We start from the raw sequence: 26,471 nt of genomic DNA on the forward strand, positions 1-26,471 counted from the left end.
CATGGGTAAGTGGACAGACAGAATTGCCCTCAACCTGGATTTCAGACATGCCGTTCAGTGGTGGGGAGCGCACCAGGACCTTACGCAGGGGGCCCCATTTCAGGTTCCCTCATTTCAGGCTACGGTCACTACAGATGCCTCTCTGGACGGATGGGGGGCCCACACCAGACAGTCCCATGCCAGAGGCCTCTGGTTTCCAGAGCAGAAGGATCTTCACATCAATGTTCTCGAGCTGCGGGTCGTGTTTTGGGCCCTCAAGTCTTTCCTACCTCTTCTACGAGGATGGGTGGTAAGAATTTTCACGGACAACACCACCACCATGTTTTACATCCAGAAGCAGGGCAGGTCCCGCTCTCTCCTTGGAGGCTCAGGCCCAGTGGCTTCAGGACATGTTTTGCATCCCATTTCATCTGACAGGCATCAAGAACACCGTTGCGGACTCCCTCAGCAGGGAGATGCGGTCCTGCCGCAAGTGGGAGCTCCAGCAGGCACATCCGTCTCGTCTATTCAGCTTGTGGGGATGACCCCAGATCAACCTCTTTGCAAAAGCAGCAAACTCAAAGTGTCAGGCTCTAGCCAGCAGGTTCCCCCAGCCGGGGAGCCTGGGAGATACATTTTCGTTCACACGGGAGGGCCTTTTTCTGTGCAGGTTCCCTCCAATATCTCTGCTGCTTCGTGTGATCAACACTCTCAAATGCTGTCACGGCAAGATGATGCTGATTGCCCTGGCATGGCCACGCCAGATCTGGTACCCGGAACAGCTCTGCATGGCGATGGCACTAGCCATCCTGCTGCCTGCTCTTCCTGACCTCCTCTCCAGGTAGGAAGGAAGGATACTACACCATAACCCAGCGTCACTAAACCTCATGGCTTGGCTCCTGCCACCCCAGAGTTCAGATATTGTGATATTTCTCTAGAATGCAGGAAGGTCCTGGCCAAGTCTAGAGCATTCTCTACACTATTGTGTTACAGCCACAAATTAAAATGCTTCACTGTGTGGTGCAGGGCACAAAAGATTAAACTTCTCTGTGTCACAGCCCCTTGACTACTGCCGTACCTGTTACTTTTAGCCAAGGCCGCATTGGCCCACGCCTCCATCAAGGTGCATCTGGCGGCCATTTCCTGGTGCACGCAGTCACCGGGAAGGACATCACTGTGGCCCCAGCTCGGCCAGGCGGGTCGGCGAGATTCAGGCTCTTTCCTGCAAATGCCCATACTTGTCTTTTCATGCTGCAAGGCTGGTGCTTCGGCCCCTACCCACCTTTATGCCGATGTTTCTGTCTGAATTCCACCTCAACAAACTTTTGGTGCTTCCAATAGTCTTCCCAAATTCTTCTTCGGACGCTGAAAGGTCGCTGCATATGCTGGAACGTTGCTCGTGCCTTTAATTTCTATGTGGCCCACACAATTAATTTTCAGAAGACATCACACCTCTTTATAAACTTTGGACCTGTGAATCACAGGAAGGCCCTGTCGAAGGCTTCCATATCCAGGTGTCTCTGCGGCTGCATCATGCAATGTCATTGTCTGGCCAACAGACCTCTTCTAGGCCGGCCGAGTACCCATTCCACCAGAGCCATCGCAGCAATGACAGCGTTTCTCTCTGATGTTCCCCTGCTGGTCATTTGCGTGGCTGCTACGTGGAGGTCTACGCACACCTTCACAATATTTTACTGTGTCGACAGGGATTCCACAGAGGAGTCTAGAGTCGGACAGGCGGGGCTACTCAACCTGTTTTTGTTTGAGGTGAGTCTGTTCCAGAAGTAAGTGGTTGTACTTCTGTTGAGCCTTGCCACCTCCCGTGGTTGTGTATATGTACTGCTGTATAATTGTATTCATGAGCATGTGAATCCATGCCAGACCCATGCTGGAGAACAATAGTTACAGGTAAGTAACTTGTTCCATATATTTGATTAATTGTAAATTGAGGTGCATGAGGCAGGTCACAAGTCTAGCAAAGGTGAGTAAGGGTTCAGTGTTTGCACTATTGGAGAGCCAACAGGAATCTGTGTATGTTTGTGCCAAAGTGAGTATTGTGTCTCTAGCATTCAAGAGAGCCTAATCATCACAATCTATTGTAATTAACTAAGATTTAGGTAAATTTTGTTTTCATCAATTTCAAGATGCCTTCCTTTTTATACTCCCTGACAGTGCAAGTTAAGAGAACACTGTACTTTGAGGTGACTAGTCCAGACAGACTCTTGCCTTACCTGCAGGCTGTGGTTTAGTTTAAATTGGACAAACAGACTAGCAAGTCAACAATAGAAAAGACAGCACTACATGAAATAGGGGGTGGTGGAGACATGATGTAAGACCAAGGTGATTGTTTAGAGTCCTGGGACTGGGGGAGGTTGTGTGGGTGCACAGAGCCATTAGGTTTTTCTAAACCTTGCATTGTCTCTGAGTGGGAATTTGGTCAGCTGGAGCGTGACCTTTGTAAGATCTGCAATCATCCTCTGCCCTCCCCTTCTCCATTTAAATGGAGCAAAGGGAAATGGAACCCAACTAATGGTGTTTGTATAACTGCGCTGCTCTCTAGCCAACAGGAACACTGGTGAATACCATGGACACATCATGGTCGTCTATGGCCGACTACAGAGAAACCCCAGTAAATATTAGTTTGTCAAGATCATGAAAATGGCGCAGTTTTGTATATGCTCGTAAACACTTGCATAGACCTTGTTAAGTACAAATAATTGTCTACTCCTGTGGACCACTGTCCATTACTTGATATCAGTTCATTGTGTTTATTTCAGATAAAAATACATATGCATAAAAAACATCAGTTTAAAATGACATTACAAAATTACATAAAATGATGTCAAGAATAAAATAATTAGAATGCATCAGAAAACATTACAATACTATTCAAAAACCACTAATTATGTTTAGATCAGACCAATACTAGCAATACAATGGAAATCAGGGTTTGATGTTGACAATTACTCAATGCAGAAGTAAAACAATACATCGACAAATGTTCTTCTGGAGTGAAGGGTCAAACACGCATTAGATCACACCTAAACATTTCCTCCTATACAACACTTTTCTTATGTAAGCCAATGTCCAGCAGCCAACCAAAGCAGTGTCCACCCACAGTAAAAAGATTAGTGCAGGACGACAATGGTTAAATCCGCCATTTTAAGGATGAGGGTTCAGTACTCAATATCAGCAAGTCCTAGAAAGGGAAACTCTGCATCAAGTGACTTGGCAAACTACGTCATTAGTTTATAGTGGATGATCGATATTCTATTTGGGATACACTCTTCACTGCTTTGTACAAATGATGGGTCTGCCATGCGGCACACTAGCTGTGGTCCCCGTTGGACACTGTGGCAGAGCTGGAATCTTTGCCACAACCAACATGATGGGCATTATCAGCCGTGGTGCCCATTCCAACATGACACCCGCAGGGTTCTTCACTCCGATTACTCTTACGGCAGCAGCCTTTTGGTGCTGCCTTCAAGAGGCAATTGGTGCATCTCAACATCAGGTAATCCCTGGTCCTGATGCTCGCTAGTTGTTTCCTGCTCCCTTTCTGCCTGATCCATCCTCTTGCTCGCCCCGCTCTCTGTTTCGAGCCTTCTTCTCCGCCTGACTACCTGGGTCCTCGGGTGTTGTCTTCTGCTGTTTTTCCCTGTCTCCTTCTGTCTCCAGTACCCTTTGTTCTAAGGTCCTCTCCAGTCTCCAGGCCTTTTCAGCTACTCTGTAATCTCTGCCAAGACCCAGCCCTGCTCTTGCCTACCAGTCTCCTGTGTCTTCCGGCCAGTTCCGTCCTGCCTAGGACTACATCATCCCTGTCACAGTGGGGAAGGGGTTTATTTTCAGAGAGGGTTTCCCTTCTGGAAATTTCCCTGAGGGTCACTCATCTTCCAGTTCCAGTTGGACACAGGGTGACGTGGCTCTTAGTGGAGGTCGGCCATTATCGGCCATTATTCAGCAAAGGCAAGAGTAAGCAAAGACCTCAGGTACGTCCAATCACTGACAGGATCACATCACGGTTAGATTCAGCATGGAGTTTAATGCCAGATGATTTGGTGTTCAATTATTTATTTATAACTTTTTTCATGGCTATTTTTACAGCACGATTTCTCAAACTGTACACAATTGGATTCAACATTGGAATGACGATAGTGTATAATACAGCAAACAACTTATCTTTCTCTAGTGAATACTCTGACGTCGGTCTCATATAGACCCCAAGCTCTGTTCCATAGAACAAAATAACAGCAGTTAAATGAGAAGAACATGTGGAGAAGGCTTTTTGTCTTCCTGTGTTAGAGGGTATTTTCATGATATTTGATATAATTAATATGTAGGAAATAATTGTCAGCATAAAGGGACCCAGACCTATAAAAGCCCCTTCTGCAAATGTTGCAACATTGATGTAGTAAGTATCTGTACAAGAAAGTTTTAATAGTGCCGTGAGGTCACAAAAAAAATGATTTATTTCCCTTGATTGACAAAAGGACAATTTAGATATCAAAACAGCATGTGGGATTGTGTCTAGAAATCCAAGGGTCCATGAGGTAACAGACAGTAAAATCAATGTTCTGTTATTCATTATTTTTGTATAATGCAGGGGTTTGCATATTGCAATGTATCTATCATAAGCCATGACTGACAGCAAGTAAAATTCTGTACTTATGAAGGAAACACATAAATAGAATTGAAGAATGCACAGGGAAAAGCTGATGGATTTATCACCTGTAGCAGTGACTGTCAGCATTTTCGGAATGGTGACCGATGTGAATCCAATATCCAGAAAGGACAAGTTTAAGAGGAAAAAATACATGGGGCTGTGAAGATGAGTATCAACTAATATTATTGTAATAATGAGTAGGTTTCCAACCAGAGTTATTAAATACATCAGTAAAAACACAATAAGAATTGTGGCTTGAAGTTGAGCATTTTGTGATAGTCCCAAAATCAAAAATTCAGTCAGCAAAGTTTGATTTGACTTCTCCATGCGCCCAATGCTTCTTGGATGATGTGTAATGACTAGAATCATGACCTGTAGAAATAAGCAGGTAAAAGATTATCAAAGGATGAGAACTGTTCTAGAAGAAAAAAAAGGTTTAAATATAAATGATCTTTCATTAGTATATAGTCTGCTCTCAGAAGTTTAGGGAAGCAAAGTAACTGTACATATGGTACAAACAAATCATCTAAGAGAGAAATACAAATTACTGGTACTGTATACAGGTGGCTCCAATTGTATATAAACATTATTGACGACTAACATTAAAATGTAGATAAACAACAGGAACTTTAAAAATTGCCATATTTCAGTCACTTAGGCTCCAACTCACACATAACACAGTGTCTCTTTTGCTTTAACTCATCAATATTCATTAATAACAAACCTCCTAAAATGTTGCTACTGTTTTCAAATTAAATCTAGAGACTCATGACATTTAGAAAGTACTGAATAAAACATCTCCCATGATTTTTCTGACGTCATTAGCCTTTTATCACGTGGCACATCACAAATCACATCATTAATATGATCACTGATGTATACATAACTACTGGTAGGAGCTCACACGAAACTAACAACAATAGTTCTAAACATTTTGGTGATGAATAGAAATTGAAATATGCATTTAAAAGGTGACAAATGCGCACTGCAGTAATCACGTGTGGCAAACCTCCTGACTGCTTTATTCTAGAAGATTATTTAGAATCATTTAATGAAAGCAAACAGACACATTTCCCAGAATTAAATTAATTTAATCAAGAATTCAGTGGAAAATAGCATACAATTCATGACCATAATTTGCTGCCATGTATGCTGAAAGAGAACCAGACTGATTTTCCACAGAAACATGTGACTGATTCTTTTCCGTTATTAGTGTGTCGCAATGGTATTCCCCTGGACCCAAGTTAGTAATGTGGGGGGGGGAGGGCAAATAGACAAAAGGGCACAAGGGGGGGTCAATCAGAGAAACAAAATGATAGGGAAACTAATGAGAGGCAATGCCCTATCCCCTGCCACTCCTTAAGCAGCTGGGCTTGGGCAAGACCTGCCTTGTTAAGACAAACAGCCTCATTATGAGTTTGGTGGTATCTCTGGCGGTAATACCACCAGCAAACAGTATTACTGTTACCACCACTTGGTCTAGTGGTATTACCACTGGCGGTATTACGACCCCCCACTCAGTTCTGCTCTACAGTGTGGAAGCCTAATTGGTGCCACCAAAGTGTCTCCTATTGAGCACAGTAATCTGTCCAATCAGAGAGGCAGGAACCTTCTGTGCCAATCTGTGCCTATCGAGCGTTCAGGCGCTCTGATTCGCTAGATTGCTCTGATTGCACAGAATGACCTTCTCTCTGCCTCACTGACTGGCAAGACATCTTTGGCTATTCTGATTGGATGGAATGCATGGCAGACCAGCCTATCCTGTCCCCTCTCTGCCGCTGTACAGCAGTAGGAAAAACCAGCAGGCATCCCTCATTTCCATACTAGTGGGCTTTGCCAAATTCAAGGCCATTCCTTATGTTTGTGCATCCCCACGGTTCACGCCCCCCCATTCCCTTCCCTTGGGCTCTGGGTGTTGACGGTACAGATGGTATTTGAAGCTCTAAAAGGGATGTCTTTGAGGTTAACAAAGGCACATTCCTTCCCAATCTCCATTTGGCAAAGGCCATCTGTTGTGACTTACCTTTCCCTTCTATTCTGTTGTGAATGTATGTGAGGTCATGGGTGCCTGGGTGTGGAATGTTGGGTGAATATTCTCTCCTGAGGCTACCATGTCATCTGTACTAAGAAGGTACCATTTTAACATTGGTGACGAGCTGAAGAACCTGCATGGGCTGTGCTGGGGCACAGCAGAGGAAAGGGCCATCCAACCCCCCCCAAACCTAGAAGTAGACCCTCTCTGTGAAGCAGTGCCAGCTTCCATGTAGTGTGCCATTGCTGTGAGGGGCAGCCAAGTTACAGTGGAGTGAAGCCACCGTGTAGTGTGCCATTGTAGTGGGGAGCAGAGCGGACGGAGCCACTGCAATCTGTCGGACGCAGCCAGGAATGGTGTCGGAAGAAGCAGTGGGTCGGGGAGCAGACAGAATTAAGAGCTAAACTGTTCAAACCCTTCTTTGAAGGGCATGTCAATGTAACCTATGACCAATTATGGTCCACACTGTTTCACACGAATAAGAAAGCAATACAGTATGCGATTATTAATTTTTTGAAAATCATGAAGATTTGAATATGTTGGGAAAAACTTGTTTTAGAAATGGGGGAAAAAAAAATGAATTATATGTATTGTGTTTTTTTCTGAAAAATCTGACTGCTTACAGTGGTTTTAACTTAATTTCTAATCTAAACTTGTTTTGTTTGTAACAAAGTTTTAAGTGAAATGTTGAAAGTTTGGAAAAACTTGTTTTTCCTTGCCAAAACAACAATAAAGAAAAAAAAAAAAAGTAGTGTGCAATTGCTGCGTGGGCCGGCCAAGCCACAGTGCAGTGAAGCCACGGTTCAGTGTGCCATTGCTGCGAGGGACAGCCAAGTTATAGTGGAGGGAAGCCACAGTGTAGTGTGCCATTGCTGCGAGGGGTAGCCAGGCTACAGTGGAGTGAAGCCACCGTGTACTGTGCAATTGCTGCGTGGGCCGGCCAAGCCACAGTGCAGTGAAGCCACGGTTCAGTGTGCCATTGCTGCGAGGGACAGCCAAGCTATAGGGGAGGGAAGCCACAGTGTAGTGTGCCATTGCTGCGAGGGGTAGCCAGGCTACAGTGGAGTGAAGCCACCGTGTACTGTGCAATTGCTGCGTGGGCCGGCCAAGCCACAGTGTAGTGAAGCCACGGTTCAGTGTGCCATTGCTGCGAGGGACAGCCAAGCTATAGTGGAGGGAAGCCACAGGGTAGTGTGCCATTGCTGCGAGGGGTAGCCAGGCTACAGTGGAGTGAAGCCACCGTGTACTGTGCAATTGCTGCATGGGCCGGCCAAGCCACAGTGCAGTGAAGCCACGGTTCAGTGTGCCATTGCTGCGAGGGACAGCCAAGCTATAGTGGAGGGAAGCCACAGTGTAGTGTGCCATTGCTGCGAGGGGTAGCCAGGCTACAGTGGAGTGAAGCCACCATGTACTGTGCAATTGCTGCGTGGGCCGGCCAAGCCACAGTGCAGTGAAGCCACGGTTCAGTGTGCCATTGCTGCGAGGGACAGCCAAGCTATAGTGGAGGGAAGCCACAGTGTAGTGTGCCATTGCTGCGTGGGCCGGCCAAGCCACAGTGCAGTGAAGCCACGGTTCAGTGTGCCATTGCTGCGTGGGACAGCCAAGCTACAGTGCAGTGAAGCCACTGTGTACTGTGCAATTGCTGCGAGGGGCAGCCAAGCTACAGTGGAGTGAAGCCACCGTTCAGTGTGCCATTGCTGCAAGGGGCAGCCAAGCTACAGTGGAGTGAAGCCACTGTGTAGTGTGCCATTGCTGCAAGGGGCAGCCAAGCTACAGTGGAGTGAAGCCACTGTGTAGTGTGCCATTGCTGCAAGGGTCAGCCAAGCTACAGTGGAGTGAAGCCACTGTGTAGTGTGCCATTGCTGCAAGGGGCAGCCAAGCTACAGTGGAGTGAAGCCACCGTGTAGTGTGCCATTGCTGCAAGGGGCAGCCAAGCTACAGTGGAGTGAAGTCACCGTGTAGTGTGCAATTGCTGCAATGGGCAGCCACTGTGTAGTGTGCCATTGCTGCGTGGGCCGGCCAAGCCACAGTGCAGTGAAGCCACGGTTCAGTGTGCCATTGCTGCGTGGGACAGCCAAGCTACAGTGCAGTGAAGCCACCGTGTACTGTGCAATTGCTGCGAGGGGCAGCCAAGCTACAGTGGAGTGAAGCCACCGTTCAGTGTGCCATTGCTGCGAGGGGCAGCCAAGCTACAGTGGAGTGAAGCCACCGTGTAGTGTGCAATTGCTGCAAGGGGCAGCCAAGCTACAGTGGAGTGAAGCCACTGTGTAGTGTGCCATTGCTGCGTGGGCCAGCCAAGCCACAGTGCAGTGAAGCCACGGTTCAGTGTGCCATTGCTGCGTGGGACAGCCAAGCTACAGTCCAGTGAAGCCACCGTGTACTGTGCAATTGCTGCGAGGGGCAGCCAAGCTACAGTGGAGTGAAGCCACCGTTCAGTGTGCCATTGCTGCAAGGGGCAGCCAAGCTACAGTGGAGTGAAGCCACCGTGTAGTGTGCCATTGCTGCAAGGGGCAGCCAAGCTACAGTGGAGTGAAGCCACCGTGTAGTGTGCAATTGCTGCAAGGGGCAGCCAAGCTACAGTGGAGTGAAGCCACTGTGTAGTGTGCCATTGCTGCGTGGGCCGGCCAAGCCACAGTGCAGTGAAGCCACGGTTCAGTGTGCCATTGCTGCGTGGGACAGCCAAGCTACAGTCCAGTGAAGCCACCGTGTACTGTGCAATTGCTGCGAGGGGCAGCCAAGCTACAGTGGAGTGAAGCCACCGTTCAGTGTGCCATTGCTGCAAGGGGCAGCCAAGCTACAGTGGAGTGAAGCCACCGTGTAGTGTGCCATTGCTGCAAGGGGCAGCCAAGCTGCAGTGGAGTGAAGCCACCGTGTAGTGTGCAATTGCTGCAAGGGGCAGCCAAGCTACAGTGGAGTGAAGCCACTGTGTAGTGTGCCATTGCTGCGTGGGCCGGCCAAGCCACAGTGCAGTGAAGCCACGGTTCAGTGTGCCATTGCTGCGTGGGACAGCCAAGCTACAGTGCAGTGAAGCCACCGTGTACTGTGCAATTGCTGCGAGGGGCAGCCAGGCTGAATTGGAATGTGGCCACTCTGTAGTGAGCCATTGCTACTGTGTGATGTCTGTGAAACCCGAGCAGTGAAGAAGGGTGACCGTGGCCGCTCTTTGTAGTCTTACATACTTGCAGGAAGGTGTCTGTGCTGTGCTCTGGAGGGAGATCTCGGCGCGGCCTGTGTGGAGCTGAGGTCAGGCCATTTGGTCGCTGCACATGGCTCGGCAGGTGGTGGACTGGAGCAGTTGCTGTGTGTTTTGATGGCTTGAGGCTCTGGGCAGCGGGGTCCATGCTCCGTCCTGTTTGGCACCCCGGGGCCGAATGATGACGTCAGATGCAGGGTGGCTACAGTGGTCTGGTGCCGATTGGGACCTTTGCGGTGAATGCAGAGAGGGTCACGAGAAAGGAAGTGAGGTGCTAGCCAGCGCTGATGAGGCGCTGTGCGTTGGCCCGGGGGGCAGCCATGTACAGAGGTGTTTGCCGGGTTTGGTTGGACTGCAGATGCCAAAGTGCATGAAGTGGAAGGTGACGACGAGAAATGGAGGAGGCACCCTAATAACATGGGAAGGGTCCTCTTCCCTGCCCGCTGGTTAAGGGGGAGGCGTGATGAAGTGCGCCAAATCTGGGAAAATGCCTGCAGAGGGCAACAATAGGAAGGGGCGTGCCAGACTGCATACAAGGCGGCGGGCGTCCTGCTGCAGGAGAATCCAGCTCGAGCAGAAGGATGCCCGCTGCACCGAATGACCTGTTTTTCATTTGTTTTCTTTTTCCGTAGGTGTATCCAGACCAGCAGCGGAGTCGAGCCGAGCGAGGAGGAAGAGGAAGAAGAAGTTGGGCACAGTCGAAGCTCGAGTGCTGTTGAGGAGACCTGCGGTGCATGAACCCTGGGGCCGCCACAGGGAGCTGTTGGGGCGGAGAAGGAAGAGCTGCATCGAGGTGAAGCAGCGCGGTGCGGCGAGGGATCGAAGGCAGAGCTGGTGAGGCCTGGAGCCAGGAACGGCATTGGAAGAAGTAGTGGGGAGCAGAGCGGACGGAGCTACTGCAATCTGTCGGACGCAGCCAGGAATGGTGTCGGAAGAAGCAGTGGGTCGGGGAGCAGACCAAGCAGAGCGGACGGAGCCACTGCAATCTGTCGGACGCAGCCAGGAATGGTGTCGGACGAAGCAGTGGGTCGGGGAGCAGACAAAGCAGAGCGGTCCGAGCCACTGCAATCTGTCGGACGCAGCCAGGAATGGTGTCGGAAGAAGCAGTGGGTCGGGGAGCAGACAAAGCAGAGCGGACGGAGCCACTGCAATCTGTCGGACGCAGCCAGGAATGGTGTCGGAAGAAGCAGTGGGTCGGGGAGCAGACCAAGCAGAGCGGACGGAGCCACTGCAATCTGTCGGACGCAGCCAGGAATGGTGTCGGACGAAGCAGTGGGTCGGGGAGCAGACAAAGCAGAGCGGTCCGAGCCACTGCAATCTGTCGGACGTAGCCAGGAATGGTGTCGGAAGAAGCAGTGGGTCGGGGAGCAGACAAAGCAGAGCGGACGGAGCCACTGCAATCTGTCGGATGCAGCCAGGAATGGTGTCGGAAGAAGCAGTGGGTCGGGGAGCAGACAAAGCAGAGCAGACGGAGCCACTGCAATCTGTCGGACAGAGCCAGGAATGGCATCGGAAGAAGCAGTGGGTCGGGGAGCAGACAAAGCAGAGCGGACGGAGCCACTGCAATCAGTCGGACGCAGCCAGGAATGGTGTCGGAAGAAGCAGTGGGTCGGGGAGCAGACAAAGCAGAGCGGACGGAGCCACTGCAATCTGTCGGACGCAGCCAGGAATGGTGTCGGAAGAAGTAGTGGGTCGGGGAGCAGACAAAGCAGAGCAGACGGAGCCACTGCAATCTGTCGGACGCAGCCAGGAATGGCATCGGAAGAAGCAGTGGGTCGGGGAGCAGACAAAGCAGAGCGGACGGAGCCACTGCAATCTGTCGGATGCAGCCAGGAATGGTGTCGGAAGAAGCAGTGGGTCGGGGAGCAGACAAAGCAGAGCAGACGGAGCCACTGCAATCTGTCGGACGCAGCCAGGAATGGTGTCGGAAGAAGAAGTGGGTCGGGGAGCAGACAAAGCAGAGCAGACGGAGCCACTGCAATCTGTCAGACGCAGCCAGGAATGGTGTCGGAAGAAGCAGTGGGTCGGGGAGCAGACAAAGCAGAGCAGACGGAGCCACTGCAATCTGTCGGACGCAGCCAGAAATGGTGTCGGAAGAAGCAGTGGGTCGGGGAGCAGACAAAGCAGAGCAGACGGAGCCACTGCAATCTGTCGTACGCAGCCAGGAATGGCGTCGGAAGAAGCAGTGGGTTGTGGAGCAGACTAAGGGGAGCAGACGGAGCCACTCCATCACACGGACGGAGCCACTGCAATCAGTGCGAGGTGAGCGGACGTTGACCCACGGGCCGCTATAGGTGAAATTAGACAAGTCAAAGTTGCTGCATGTAAACTAGGAATAACCGGGCAGACGAGTATTTCGCTAGACATTACTTGTGGAGGAAACATTTTAAAAGCATCCACGTGTGTGCGTAGCAGTTCAAGGGACCAAGGCAGCATTGGGTGAAAGCAACGTAGCAGGCAACGGATCCTAAAATCCGTGTTGCAAACTTCTCTTACTTCCCGGGCCGCCACAGGGTGAAAACAGACCTGTATAGAGTATGCAGCGGAAGCGGGCCGAACGGAGGTTGATAATGGGGCTACACAATGGTGAGCGTGAATCACGGGACTTGCATAGTAAGTGGAGAAACCCCTGAAAGCAGCGGGGTAAAGGCAAGTGTTGCAGCTGTGGTTTAAAAGAAAAGTGTGGCCTAAGGCTGCTGCTGAAGTGGATAGTAGGCAGTGCATGTGCCTGGGCAGTGTACCAAGAAGTAACATTGGGACTGTGCAACAGATAAGATGGGGCCAAATTGGCTTCACCTGGTGGCCACACATCTGGACGACGAAGCAGCTGGGCCAAGCCAGAAGGCTGATTCACCTCTATTGTTCCCTAATTTTTCAGCCGATGAGGCTATGCGCGAGATCCAGGCCATAGAAGAAGGAGAAGGTGGACATATCGAGGAGGAGGAACCAGCAACCAAAAGAAAGAGGACACTGACAGCTAAGGCTAAAACCAGCAAGCAGCAGGCTGAGGTGGTGAAAAAACGAAAATCAACTGAGGCTAGAGGAAGGGGGGGGGGGGAGCAGGCACCTGTGGCCAATACGGTGCCCTTACCTGCTGAAGCTCCAAGGGAAAGTGGCAGTGCACCGAGCGATCCTATGGCCAACTCGGCGGTGGTAGCAGCAGCAGAGGGACCCACATCCTTGGAGCAGGTGAAAGGTATGTTCATGCAGTGTATGCAAGCATGGGGGAATAGTGGCAATGGGCAATGCTGTGTAGTAATGTAAATGCGTTTGACCATGTAGGCAGAAATGCTGAGGCTGTGCACCAACAAGGGGAGAATCTGAGGTTGGGGGAGCTAGGGGGGCGGTAAACCCCAGGGGCACGAGTCAAGTTTCCTCTATGCCCAGTGTAATCCCATCAGGGCAGAGGGGGTTGGTCAGTTGCAATAGGTTTTGGCAACACCAGCAGGCTCACAGGGGCAGGGGTCAGCGTGGGGGGTTCCAGGGGCGGCACTATCCCTGGAAGCTCCCTTGGGTGGCAGCAGTCAGTGGGGGCAGCCGATACCAATGCCAGCAGCCGGCCAAGTACAGGGTGTAATATTGGGCGATGCCACGCAATATGGGAGGGCAATGCCAGGTTTTGCCCCGGTGCGGGCAGCAGGGAACTCATTGATTTGGCACATTCCATTGTCTTTTAAGAAGAGGATCTGGCAGATGGAGTTTTTTAGATCCTTTCCTTATTGGACAGGGAGCCGGTGGGGATGGGTTTGAGGGAGTTATCTGAGGAAAAAGAGAGAGAAGAAGGATAGGGAGAGGCCCAAGGTGGAGGAGACCATCCACAATTGGTTGGCCACTTTTAGGATGCTGGCATTCATAATTATTGAAAAATTCCCGCAGGATGCAGAGGTTTTGTTTGCCTATGAGCAGTATATACGTACATTGTTTTTGACGTATGGAGACAATGCCTGGCAAAAATATGACAGGGGTTTCAGGCTCAAAATGCAGGTTTGGCCCGCAATATCATGGGATGAGGTTGATGTGAGGGAGTACGTAGAAAAATGCTACCTTCAAGGGAGACGGTAGACAAGACCCAAGGCGAGAAGTCTCATTTTGGGAAATTCAGAAGGTCCCACGGATACCGGGGAACAGGGTCCTTTCGTGGGCGCTCCTCCTGGAATAGTCGACCTGGTTATCAGGGGCAGCAGGCAGTGTGCTGAAAATTTGCAGAGGGGTACTGAGTGTTAGGAAAGATTTTATATTAGAATGTAATTTTCCCTCCATGTGTCAACCCCCAAACTTTTTGCTGCTGTTTTACACCCTGATCTAACCTTTGCCAGAGAAGCGCAGACCTCAGCCGCACTCCTCTGGGCTTTCGCTCACTTATTATGGGGAAATGACATGCCCTTAAGACAGTCAGTATTGGGAGACTTCGTTTCCCTTAGTCCTTTCCTCATGTTGCAGCTTTTGTGCAACATGTAACAACATGTAACAAGAGTGCAATGTAACTTACTTTACCGCACTCTTGGGTCTCTAGTCATTCCAAAAGCCCTAGAAACCCTCACTGGACTTTATATGAACTGTGCAGATGTGTTACGGACAGGACTGGTGGCAGCTATTGTTTTTCTTATGTTTTGAACCCTTTCTTGCCATGTTATCTGCGCTTACCGCATTTGGCACAAATAGGTGGCCTGGCTCCAAAATGGCCATGCCACAAGGTTCTCTGTCCTGTCCTTTGGCCATCTTGCCCCTTCACCCTCCCCAGGTCGAGCCGACCCGGGTCAGTCCTTATTTGGTCATGCACTTTCACGCAAAACCCGATGCTTTCGCGGGATTCTGCAGGCCTTGTGTGTGTGCCTCCAGGATGTGGGCTGGGATGTCTGTTCCCAATACACATCCTGGGTGCCAGAGAGTCTGGAGTGTCCTGAATACCTGGGACCACCGTGGTCCGTGAATGGTCCACTTACTGAGTGAGTGTTTGTGAGTAGATCTCCCAATGGGTCCTCTCAGTTTTGGCGCGAATATAACTTTGGATAAGAGGAGGCCGAGAACACTGCTACCATGGTGATCTCCTGAGTTCACACAAACAAAGGATAAGGAGCCAAGTATCCTGCAACAAGAAGCTGAGTCGAGGAACCGCTGGTGACCCGCTGGAAGGTTTGGCACCCTGAGCCCGCTTTCGTCCTGCGAGACCCCTCTGCATATGATCGTCCTAGAAGGTCTGCGAAGACGCTTCGACCCATTGGAATAGTGTGACCAACTATTCTCGGCACCTTCATCAAACCCTGCAAGTAAGACTCTTCGGAAGTGTCCCCGGGCCAACCAGTGGGCTGACCAGCTTACGCAGGACATTTGGTCTGTTACTGCCACGGTTTAGAGGAAGCCCTCGAAACTTGGTATACTGCTTGCTTTGTGTCCACGGCACCCTCACACCGAATTTCGTACACTTGGCATTCCCAGGTCGGAAGTGAGACAAGTGCGCCCAGACCGGAGTAAACGCGGTTACTGTGTTGCGCTGCTGTGGCAATGCAATGACCTGTGCAAGTTCGCTGCACTTGTGACCCCCTTGACCCTGAAGCCTGCTGTAGTGGAATTGGGCTGATTCCTCCACCCGGAGTGGAGAAGTCGCCCCTGTCCCGTTTGGGAATCTCCGCTGTACCACGGAAACTACACAGTGTCAAGACGTCCTGATTGTCGCATTCGAACCTGCCAGCGAAGTGGACTGTACTGGCGAAGTCTGGGTCTGCCTGCATCGGGGACCAGTGAGTAGTCCATATCCCAACCGGTGGCCCCTAGTGCAGGAGCCCATTTGTACACACGAAGTGGCCCCTGAGAGCCCCTTTCCTTTCCACAGCTATTGCGAAATAGCGACTCCATCCCGCACTCTCAACCTGCCTCTGCCCTCAAGTGGAGGTCCTGCTTGAATAGTGGGGACTTGTTCTTCATCGACAGTATCCACCTTCCTGAGCTGCTAGTGACCCTTGAAGAGACCCTATTTTGTCCATTGGCACAAGCACGTGCATGTACTATTGAGCATAAGGCTCCTATCTTCGTAGGGCTTGGACTGCCTCTTAGTTAGGTGTATTCTTGATGTGGAACTGGGTCTAAAGATTACATGCACTGCCCGTTTTCCTCCCCATCTAGGTGGTCTACATATTTTGTGCTTCGTAATGCGTTGGACCCCTCTGGTCTTGTATATATATTGTGTCGATTGTGATGTATTGGTTTACTTTAGTATTATTGTGATTCGTTGCTATGGTCTATGTTACAAAGGCCTTGTAATAAATGTGTCTATATTTTTAATATAACACCTGTCTGGAGTAATTTGTAAGTGTCCTTGCTTTGTGTGCTCATTGAGGGCTTTCAGTCACCCTCACCCCTTTTGAGACTTAGTCTTGACCGCTTGCCATAGCTACCCTAATTGGTCTGGCTTGTCCAGACGTTACCCTGTTCCAAGAAACTAGGTTGGCCTTCTGAACCTCTGCCCCTCCAGGTCAGAGTTCAGAAATCCCTCTTAACACTGCCCATTTGGTAAAACATGTAGATTTAAGCACAGAGATGGCAGAAGTTCAGGGGAACACAGCTCTTCTTCCAGCGAGGGGAAAGAGAGGAGTGGCGCTAAACCCAAAGAAAAGGCTAAACGTAATTGAGGCCCGCTTGCCCACACCAGTACTCCTGCATAAACTGATTCCTTTTCTAAATTTATATCACAACAGTGTGGTTGCAAAGTTGCTCTGGGAAGGTTTTAGGTAAGGGTTCAGGATGGTTTTAGGTGGGGGTTCAGGATCCCGTACAAGGGTGTGATTGTGAGCAGTGAAGCCGACAATTTGAAGTCAGCATTGAGTATGCCTAAGGTTGTGGCACAAAAGTTGCTAAGGAGATCGAGCTGGGGAGGGTAGCGGGCCCATTCACCTCCTTGCCATTGGAAAATGTGGTAGTGCCACCATTGGGATTGGTACCAAAGAAGGAGGAGGGTCAGTTCTGTCTAATACAGCACCTGTCCTTCCCCGAGGATGCATTGGTTAATGACGGCATTGCCGAAGAGATGTGCAGGCTCCACTATTTATCATTTGACGATGCAGTGGAGCTGGTAAGGTCGTCAGGGAGAGGCACACTCACGGGGAAGGCCGACATCGAGTCGGCTTTTAGGTTACTACCAATCCACAAGAAGAGCTATCATATACTGGGCTTCAAGGTGAAAGATGAGTACTTTTATGACTGGTGCTTACCAATGGGCTGCGCTGTTTCATGCGCTTACTTTGAAATGTTTAGTACCTTTCTGGAATTCGCTCTGAAACAGAGGGCACAAGGTGGAGGGGTACTGCACTACCTCGATTTTTTGTTCATCGGGAAAGAGGGGACGGGGAGTGCGGATTGCTCATGAGCATGTTCCAGGAATTGATGGAGGAAATGGGGGTTCCGTTGGCCAAGGGTAAGACAGTTGGCCCACTCACAAAGCATGCATTCCTGGGGATCAAGATTGACTCAGTCATAGGGAAGTGCAGCCTGCCTAGGGACACGATGTTGAAGCTGAAGGAAATGATCAAAGAGTTGAGGGGCAGGAGTAAAGCTACCCTGAGGGAGCTCCATTCACTGTCAGGTAACCTTAACTTTGTGGGAAAGGTCATCCCGGGAGGGAAGGTGTTCGCTAGGAGTATTGAGCTCAAAACAGTGGGTTTGCAGGATGCGTCACAGCATGTGCGGCTGGCGGCCGAGGTGAAGGAGGACCTCAGAATGTGGGATGGGTTTCTGGATGAGTTCAACGGTGTATTGTTATGGAGGGAGGAGTGGGCCACCAGCGAGAAACTCAAACTCTTCACTGACTCATCAGGCTCTCACGGTTTTGGGCCATTTTGGGGGGCAAGTGATGCCAGGAAGGGATTACCAGGGATATCACAATGCTGGAGCTGTTCCCTATTGTAGTGGCTTTCAAGTTATGGAGGAAGAATTTGGATAACAAGAAGGTGGTGCTCTGGTCAGATAACTCGCAGTGGTCCAGATCATATCAATCAGGGGATGTCCAGTAACTCAAGGGTGTTGAAACTCCTTAGAGAATTCACTAAAAGTCTGCTTAGATTGAACACAGAAGTTAGAGCCCGGCACATTCCGGGAGTAAAAAATGTGGCCGGTGACTCTTTCTCTCGTTTACAGTGGGAGAAGTTTCAGAGGGAACTGTCCAGAGGCGAGCAAGACGATGACCCCCATTCAAAGCGGAGTGGTGGGGCATGATTGTGGGGACATGAGTTCTTTAATCCACACCGCTGTGGCCCCCAGCACAGCAAGAAGATACAGGGGTTGCTGGGAGCGGTGTTTGGCCTTTCAAGGCAAAATGTTGTTGGAAGGGCAGAGGGGAGCGCCAGTGCATGCCTTTGTCGGATGGGGCTGGCTGTCTGGGAAAACCAGATCCTGGATGTCTTATCATTTGGCTGCGATAGCGCATTATTGTAAACTCCGGGGTAAGGCGGACCCCACCAAGGAGCACTACATTTTGATGGCAATGAAGGGTTGGGCTAGACAAACAGAAAGGAAACCTGTTGTAAGGAGCCCCATCGATATTGTAAAGCTGCACAGTTTAATTGAAAGCCTGCGGGCGGTTTGCCATAGCATAGAAGAGAGGGTTTTGTTCACAGCGGCCCTTGCACTGGCTTTCTTTGAGCCTTTAGAGTAAGCGAGCTGGTGCATGAAAATAAAGAAGGAAAGGGCTCTGGGTTTTTAAGGTTGGAGGCTGTAACAGTTAATGGAGGAATGAGTAGGCATTTACCTAAGAAGGTCCAAGACTGATCAGAAGGGGAAAGGGAGGCCGGTAACACTCTATAAAATCCAGGGGAGCTTAGTATGTCGAGTAGCAGTCTTGATGACCTATCTCCAGGGAAGGCGGCCGGCGGGTGTGGGGTCCCCCCTTTTCTTGCACAAGGACGGGTCGGCCTTGATCCATTTTCAATTCATTAGGGTCATGGACATGGCTTTGGAGAAAATGGCGGTAACCGGAGGGGTGTTTGGTACCCACTCCTTCAGGATAGGGGGCTGCTACATCAGCAGCAGAGGTAGACCTGGGTCCGGAAGTAATCATGAGAATTGGGGGATGGAAGTCTGGATCTTTCAGGAGGCACATCAGGCCGGACAAAATGTAGTGTTAACAACTTCCTTCTCACCTCCTTCCAACTAACAGCAGCACGGAGGAGGCAACGGTCCATCGGGTAGTGGGGCATTCATTTGTGTCTAGGGCCGGGGCAATCTGGACGGCAGAAAGAGAGGAATTGACCACTGGCGAGTACCGAATTTAGGGGCACGGGGTGCCCGGAATGAGATGGTCACAGCTGCAAGAGCACATCAACAAATTGCTGGGTAAGCAGCAAAGGCTGGATGTTCTGGATGTGTTTTGAGTTTATTATGTTGTGAAAATAAATCTGCGGCCTTGTTATGCCAACAAAGAAGACATATTTCATTCTACACCTTACTGGGTTGGATATTGAAAGGGGCAACAAGAATGAGCAAATGTGTTGGTAGAAAGATGGACAAATGCCCAAGTTATGCACTGATGCAGGAAACGGAGGGACGTGTTATGAATGGGATGCCAGGACCATGGGGTGCGATACTCTGGGGTACTGTGCCGCAGTGAGGGAGGTTTGCAGGGAATGCTTGGAGTTTTGCCGCCTCATGCGCAGTCATCAGATGCGCAGTTTGGGTTCCGCAACGCGTGTGATGCTTGCGTCATCAGATGCGCAGTTGGGGTCTGCCAATCGCGTGATGCTGTGCGTCATCAGATGCGCAGTTGGGGTCTGCCAATCATGTGATCCTGTGCATCATCAGATGCGCAGTTGGGTTTCTGCCACTTGCGTGATGCTGTGTATCATCAGATGCGCAGTTGGGGTCTGCCAATCACGTGATGCTGCGTGTCATTCAGATGCGCCGTTGGGGTTCTGCCAATCATGTGATCCTGTGCATCATCAGATGCGCAGTTGGGTTTCTGCCACTTGCGTGATGCTGTGTATCATCAGATGCGCAGTTGGGGTCTGCCAATCACGTGATGCTGCGTGTCATTCAGATGCGCCGTTGGGGTTCTGCCAATCATGTGATCCTGTGCATCATCAGATGCGCAGTTGGGTTTCTGCCACTTGTGTGATGCTGTGCGTCATCAGATGTGCAGTTGGGGTTCTGCTAATCGTGTGATGCTGTGCGTCATCAGATGCGCAGTTGGGGTCTGCCAATCACGTGATGCTGCGTGTCATTCAGATGCGCCGTTGGGGTTCTGCCAATCATGTGATCCTGTGCATCATCAGATGCGCAGTTGGGTTTCTGCCACTTGCGTGATGCTGTGCGTCATCAGATGTGCAGTTGGGGTTCTGCCAATCGCGTGATTCTGCGCGTCATCAGATGCGCAGTTGGGGTTCTGCTAATCGTGTGAGGCTGTGCGTCATCAGATGCGCAGTTGGCGTTCTGGCATTCGCGTGATGCTGTGCATCTTCAGATGTCAGCTGACGCAGTTTCCAGGCCTATGGGAACTTCAAAAGACCCAAGCAGGTGATCTTCAATTTGAAGCGCATCACCAGATCTTGCTGGAACATGCATGTAAGATAAGGTAGCAGAGAGGAGGGTCAACGCTGTGGCGCTGCACTGCCCCAAGCATGAGAGTCAGAAGAACCCGATCTATGATGCCCAGGCCAAGGGTGGTTAACACCGAGTCAATCCACATCGAGGAAGCCAGAGGCCAGAATGCCGGTGTCAAAAACTGGCCAGAGCTTTTGGCCGGCAAAAGAAAATTGCCAAAGAAGCTTGCAGCTCTGCAAACCTGGTGTCTGGGGGCTGGAGGTACCAGTTAGCGATAGGCTCAAGCCAAGCCATAACACACTGCAGGCATCCATTATCATGCTGATTTAAGGAACTGCATGCTTACAAAAGAACAACATTTTGGCAAACAAAGAATTGTGAGACCTTGTATCCGTGGAAAACTTTGCCCATTGAGGAAATGAGTCATAGGCCCCTAAGTACAAAGAGGGACTCTCCTGAGAAAGAAGCAGAACATAGTGAGGACCTGACATGAGACACGGTACCGCCTTAATGCATGCTCCCCCCTGGCAGGATACAAACCCACCAAACTACATCTCCCAGAGTGCTGTGCAAGAACAGAAGACACGTCAAGAGCTGTACAAACCTGCCCATGCAGACTAAGAGTGGTGAGTGACACCAAAATGAACCAAAAATGAACATAGGATTTAAAAACTGTGTATGTTGGGAAGGGAGCCCCCCGGGCCCCCTAAACTCACCCTTCATGAAAAAAGTTTCCATCCGTTGAAAGCTGGAACCTTGAAGAGAAATGGAAAAGTGGCACTGATTCAACGGGGTAATCAACCCTCATCCTGACTTTTCAATTACATCTGTTTAATTATACACTCTCAAATCTGTCTGCCAGGCTTTACTAGCCCCTCCACAGTCTCCAGAGGGTCCTGATGGGAAACAGGTGAGAACATCTCTTAATAAGCAGAGTTCTGAAGAACTCTCTTTACTTACAATTCGTGGTGCTGTCCTTGTAATCCCTGACCTAGGGGTCACAAGGGTAGCACCAGAGGCTCCAATATCCCCACCCCCCCAGATGGTGTGTAGGCAGGCCCAGTGGATCCCTGCCCTCTCTGCTGGTGCTTCCACTCCAGGCCAGTAACCTCCCCATACACAGTCTCACAAAAGCACACACAGCAGTACATCTTCGTACTAAACCAGCACACGTTTTTCACTGTTAAAAAGCCAGGCCTATTGGCTTTGGCAAACCCGTCTTGTTTATTTCCTGCTTTCCACGCAACCTTTCTGACTCACGTTCACACACCTTTGGCATCCATTCACAAAGAAAAGATCTACACAGATGCATGTGCTGTCTTTCTATAGGACGAATTGTTTCAGATCAAAACAGTGTTTGTGGAGCTGACGACGGAAAACGTCCTCAAAAATGGAGGAGGCAGCAGGGTAACCCCTGCGGGGTCATGCCGCCGGGAGCGGGGACCCTCACCCGGAAGGGCAAAGGACAAAGGGGCGGAACGGCGCCAAAAGCCGAATGGCCCAAAAGCCCGCGAAGGGGAAACAAAAGGAAAGGGGCGGGGCTTGCAGGATATAAGCAGGCGGGACCAGGGTCCAGGCATCTCGCTCTTGCACTGGGACCCGGTCGCCGCCACCTGACAAGTGCAAGGAATTTCGTTTTCCTCCCACCCACCCACGAAATACAAGGAGGAGGACACCTGGGCATTGCTGTCGCAGGGCACCCAGGTCAGAGGATGACAAGTTGGCGGTGTTTGGGCAACCAAGCACAAATGATAGACTCCGGACGAGCCAGAAGGAAACGGAATGGGTCTTCGCTCTTCTGGACCAGCGCCTCTTGGGGGCCTAAACGGCGGGGGCGTCTGGTAGGAACAAATAAGGCTCAGCTTCCCCCCCAAAACAAACGGCGCTCTCCCCACCCACGGACCCCTGCACGGGCAGGATAGGAACAGGTACAATGGGTCGGGGGAGTTGGGGGCCTACTATACCAAGTATAGGGGGAAGCAAAGGAAATCCGGCAAGCAAGCGCCACACGTACAGAATGAGGTCACTATTGTGTACAAATACTTCTGTTGTCATGGAAATAAAACTGCGGCCAATTTTGCCAATTGAAATCTTGTGTCATGCCAATTCATGGGGGATAAAAACTGTGTGCATGCGCAAAGATAATTGGGAGTAAAGGCAAATGGACGGCTGCAGGGGTTATTTTTAGTTTTGCGTGAGAGGTCACGCATGCACCACTTTGCCATCCAAGATGAAACTGTAGGTGCTGTGTGGGCACATTGGCTTGCTGTTTCTTTCTAGGAGTGCATATCCAATCAGTATTGGATGTTGTAGCCTGGACCCGCCCTCTACGACATCCCCTCCTATAGGCTCACTCACACTAGAGTTGGGAGGAAAGAACTGTCTGTGGAGTTATTTCTCACTGTCTGACCCCGCAATGCCTGCGCTCATGTTTTGTGTCAGAGGAAGGGAGCTTTCTCTTTGTGGAATACCTCCATAGCCCTCCTCACCCGTTCACCCCACCACAAACGATGCTACTGCCTGCTGTGTACATCCAGCTCTCCCATGAACGCGGGCCTCAGCACCGCTACAAACTGTTGAGCCTCCTGTTCGCTTTGTAAAGTTGTTATTTGACATATGCTGTGAGAAGCAGATCACTGGTGCCTTTGCCTTGTACCTCTCGCCCCCAAGCTGTGAGGTGGCATTTGCGGTGTCACCGTTTTTGAAGAGAGCTTGGCTGTGCATGAAGATGGTGATTGTTGGGGGTCCCTCAGTGACCCATGCGGCGTTCCCCGTGAGCCCCCAACCCCACAGACACAGGCAAACACGTCCGTTCAGTTCGGGCTCCCCGGTCGCACTGTCGCGGACGGGAAAGCCCCCTTTATTCATAATGCACGCGGCAGCGTGCAACATCACGCTGCTGCGTGCGCATCCCTTAAGGGGGCAGCACCACAGTGATGCCAGCATGATTGGACATTACTGTGGGCTGGTTCAGTGAGTTTTAGAGGAAGGTTGTATTCTGTAAATGCTCATTTGCTGTGCTGATGGCATGGGTGTATACACAGTATTTGATCATGTCTTGGACTGATGTTTGTAGTGATCTATGCCTGTACGTACCTTCATTTTGTTGTGCTATGTTTACTGGGGTGAAATCCAAAATAATAAATGATGGGTTGTTGTATACATATGCCATGTACGGTGCAGAGAAGCACTCATTTTGTGGGATACCAGTGAGGGGTGTTGGCTGCGAGATGGCGTCTGCACCACCTCAGTGGCAAATAGATGTTGTTAGAGAGGGCTTTCAGCCTTTGTGTAATGATAAATTGCTTAGCCTTGCGGTTTCCTATCTCTAGTGCATTCACCCAATCATTATTGATGTTGTCCCTTTGGCCCGCCCTCTTTCTGGGCAGTCGAGGGACTGTGCAGTGTGTGGGGTGCCTGAGACTGTGGGCCATGTTGTGGAGAGAGAATTGATGAGGGTTCGGTTGTCTGCGCTGGGTGTGGCTGAGATGAGTGGGAGGTGACGGGGTGAGAGGCAGGAGGAGGAGCAGTGTGTTGTTGGATTTTGTGAGACAGACGGGGCGGTGGGAGGAGTTGTGAGTTTATGTGAGCTAAGTATTGATTGGTGGGTTGGTGAACATCATCCTATTGGATCCGCCCACACATTCAGTAATTAAGAAGAAGAAGAAGAACAATACTGATTGGAGGAATTGCCCTCATGCCCAACCCCTGCTGAAATTAAGCAGCATGTGTGCACAGCGTCCCTGCCCTCCTCTTGCCTTCTACTTAAAAGCCACCATTTTCCTAGTAAAAGTAGTCAAGAACTGCAAAGGACCTAAGAAAGTCTGTTACAAAAGAGTGTGACTCATTTTCCCTCTCATGATGAACTATGCAAATTAAGAATGAAGCTTCTACTTTTCGAGAAAAGTTCTCTCTGGGAAATCAGCGCTACCCCATATCTTTGAAATACAAGTTGAGGTTGTGAGTTCGGTGCTTTGGCCATCAGTGCCTCTGCCACTGCTGGCGAGCCTAGTGCTCCACTGCAAGGTGGGCTTCTGCTGCACCTTGTTCCTTTATGGGTCTAGACCCCAGGGGAATTTGCACTGGGATATAAAATGGACCGAACGCACTTAGCAGCCATTTTGCTTCTTATGTAACACAGTGTGGAGCAAACAGGTTTCACCCCAATCCATATGAACTAAAATCAATGGGACAGACTCTTCGTCTGTACCATGTTATCTACGTACTATAAAAAGAAACTTCTTTACTATATTTCTCTTTAGTGTAGGCAGCAAACCCATCAAAACCAAACAGTCTGCTTCATTTGTGCCCCAGCACAAATCCTTTTAGATAATATGGATTAGGGCAACATGTAACTGCCCCATTCTGTATTACCTAAGCAGCAAAACTGGTGCTAAATTAATTTTCTCCATGGATTTTCACAAGGGCAGAATGATACCTGGCTTCTGGTGGTCGCTGGAAGGGTACGACGTCCTTTCATCAGGGGATGTTTTTTCGCAGGGTTTTTTTACCGCAAATTTTATTTCGAAAAAAACCATCTAATTTTTTAGAAAATGGGAGGTTTGAGGGGTAACCCCCCCAAAAATAATGTAAAAAATATTCAATGGTTTTTTTTCGTTAAACAAATCACGGTAAAAAAACCTGTGAAAAAACATCCTGCAGTGTAATGACATGGAACTGCTGTAAGGCACCACGAGGGTTCAGCTAATAAGCGGAGCCGGGTTGCAAGAGGTTCTCGCTAGGCTCACGTGTCGATTGCCTAGAGCAAAATAATTAATCATTTGTGTGTCCTTCACCTTCCTGGAGGTGAAGACATGTTTATGCAGAACTGGGGAACTCTCTTGTTTGGTGACACTGAGCCTCATTACCAGTCTGGCGGTAACCCGCTGGTGTGACCAGCGGTCTGGTGCCAGACTCCTAACACTTTTCCGGCACCTGACTTCCTGGTGCCACTGGGACATTACAGGTCACGGGGCTAACGGTGCCAGAGCTTCCGTGAAAATTCTGCGGCAGATGCCGTTGCGCCCTGCAGGTCAGACCTGTTGGGCGCAACGGCACCCGTTCGCAGAGTTGTAGTGTGGCGGTCCAGAAAAGGGTTCTGGTATGGTGCGACTGGCACCCTTATTTCCGGACTGCCGCACTTGTGATGTGGCCCACTCCGCTGAAGAAAAAGCGGGGAGATACATTTCTTGATTTTATTCAAGGGTCCCCGGCCTAGACAGATAAGGAAGCAGAGTCACAGAGAGGAAAGACTGATTTGCACAGAATCACACAAGTTGGTCAAGTGGTGGAGCCAGGATTAGAGCTAAGGTCTCCTGCATCATCAGCCACAAGTGGCATTGATCGTCTGTAACATAATCGCACATACCTGGTGGTGAAGCAGCCGACTAATCCATGCAGGGTGTGGAGACCTGAAGTGTTGAGAAGCAGGGCCAAGTCTTTTAAAACGGGAGGTAATGGGGTTTAGTCCTGTTGTAAAAAAAAACATGATACCCGTGCCCCTATGCAAAGAAGAGCGACAGTCTTAGCATGAATGCAAGGACCTATCTAAGTGTTATGCATTCATTCATGGGTCTGTGCCCTGACCGTGTGTGCTAGGGGCTGCTTTACACCCCACAAGAACGGCTGCACTGCTCTTTCACTTTTTATCAATACCTGACCCGAACGCAGTGTGAAGGATAACATCTTTTCTGGACTGATGCTGGTGGTGTCCCTCCCAGGCAGCACCAGGCATGTCTGAGAAAAATACTGCTGGCTGTCGTGTGGCGTAGGGTGTGTGTGATGAGCCTATTGAGGCAAGTCCTGGTCACATCTCTGATGGCTGGAAATTGATATTCTGCAGAACTGGGGTCCGGGCGTTGAGATATTCAACTTGCACTTGGAAGTCAATTCCTGCTCCACCGCCTGCACTCGAAGAGGTGCCTTGAGTCTCTGCTGTTCTGTAAGAGACGCTGAACTGCTGCAATACCAGGTACCAAGCTGTCCCTTCCCCACCACACTGCGCCTTCTGTCATCCAGACTCAGGTAGACTTCATATCACCATGGTAACTAGGCCGCACCTGGAATGGGAAACAACTATG

General features: G+C 50.1%; 1 protein-coding gene across 1 annotated transcript; it reads right to left on the reverse strand.

Annotated features, from left to right (window-relative positions):
• Nucleotides 1-2,882: 2,882 nt before the first annotated feature.
• LOC138579464 (olfactory receptor 5AR1-like) lies at nucleotides 2,883-26,471 on the reverse strand. The gene is made up of 2 exons (XM_069649798.1): nucleotides 25,760-26,471; nucleotides 2,883-5,014 (listed from the first exon to the last, which is right to left on the reverse strand). The coding sequence occupies exons 1-2, from the start codon at nucleotides 25,877-25,879 to the stop codon at nucleotides 4,046-4,048; spliced, it is 1,089 nt and encodes a 362-aa protein (XP_069505899.1). The 5' UTR covers nucleotides 25,880-26,471; the 3' UTR covers nucleotides 2,883-4,045.

The sequence above is a fragment of the Ambystoma mexicanum genome, chromosome 3p, assembly GCF_040938575.1.
Source record: "Ambystoma mexicanum isolate Mex_15411 chromosome 3p, UKY_AmexF1_1, whole genome shotgun sequence".
NCBI lineage: Eukaryota > Metazoa > Chordata > Amphibia > Caudata > Ambystomatidae > Ambystoma > Ambystoma mexicanum.

Bases quoted from the DNA above. Each gene is read 5' to 3' on its own strand.
- LOC138579464 (XM_069649798.1), bottom strand. From the start codon at position 25,879: ATGTTTTTTTTTACAACAGGACTAAACCCCATTACCTCCCGTTTTAAA. The intron at 5,015-25,759 runs GTATGTGCGATT...TTATTTCTACAG, and splicing joins GTCGGCTGCTTCACCACCAG to GTCATGATTCTAGTCATTAC.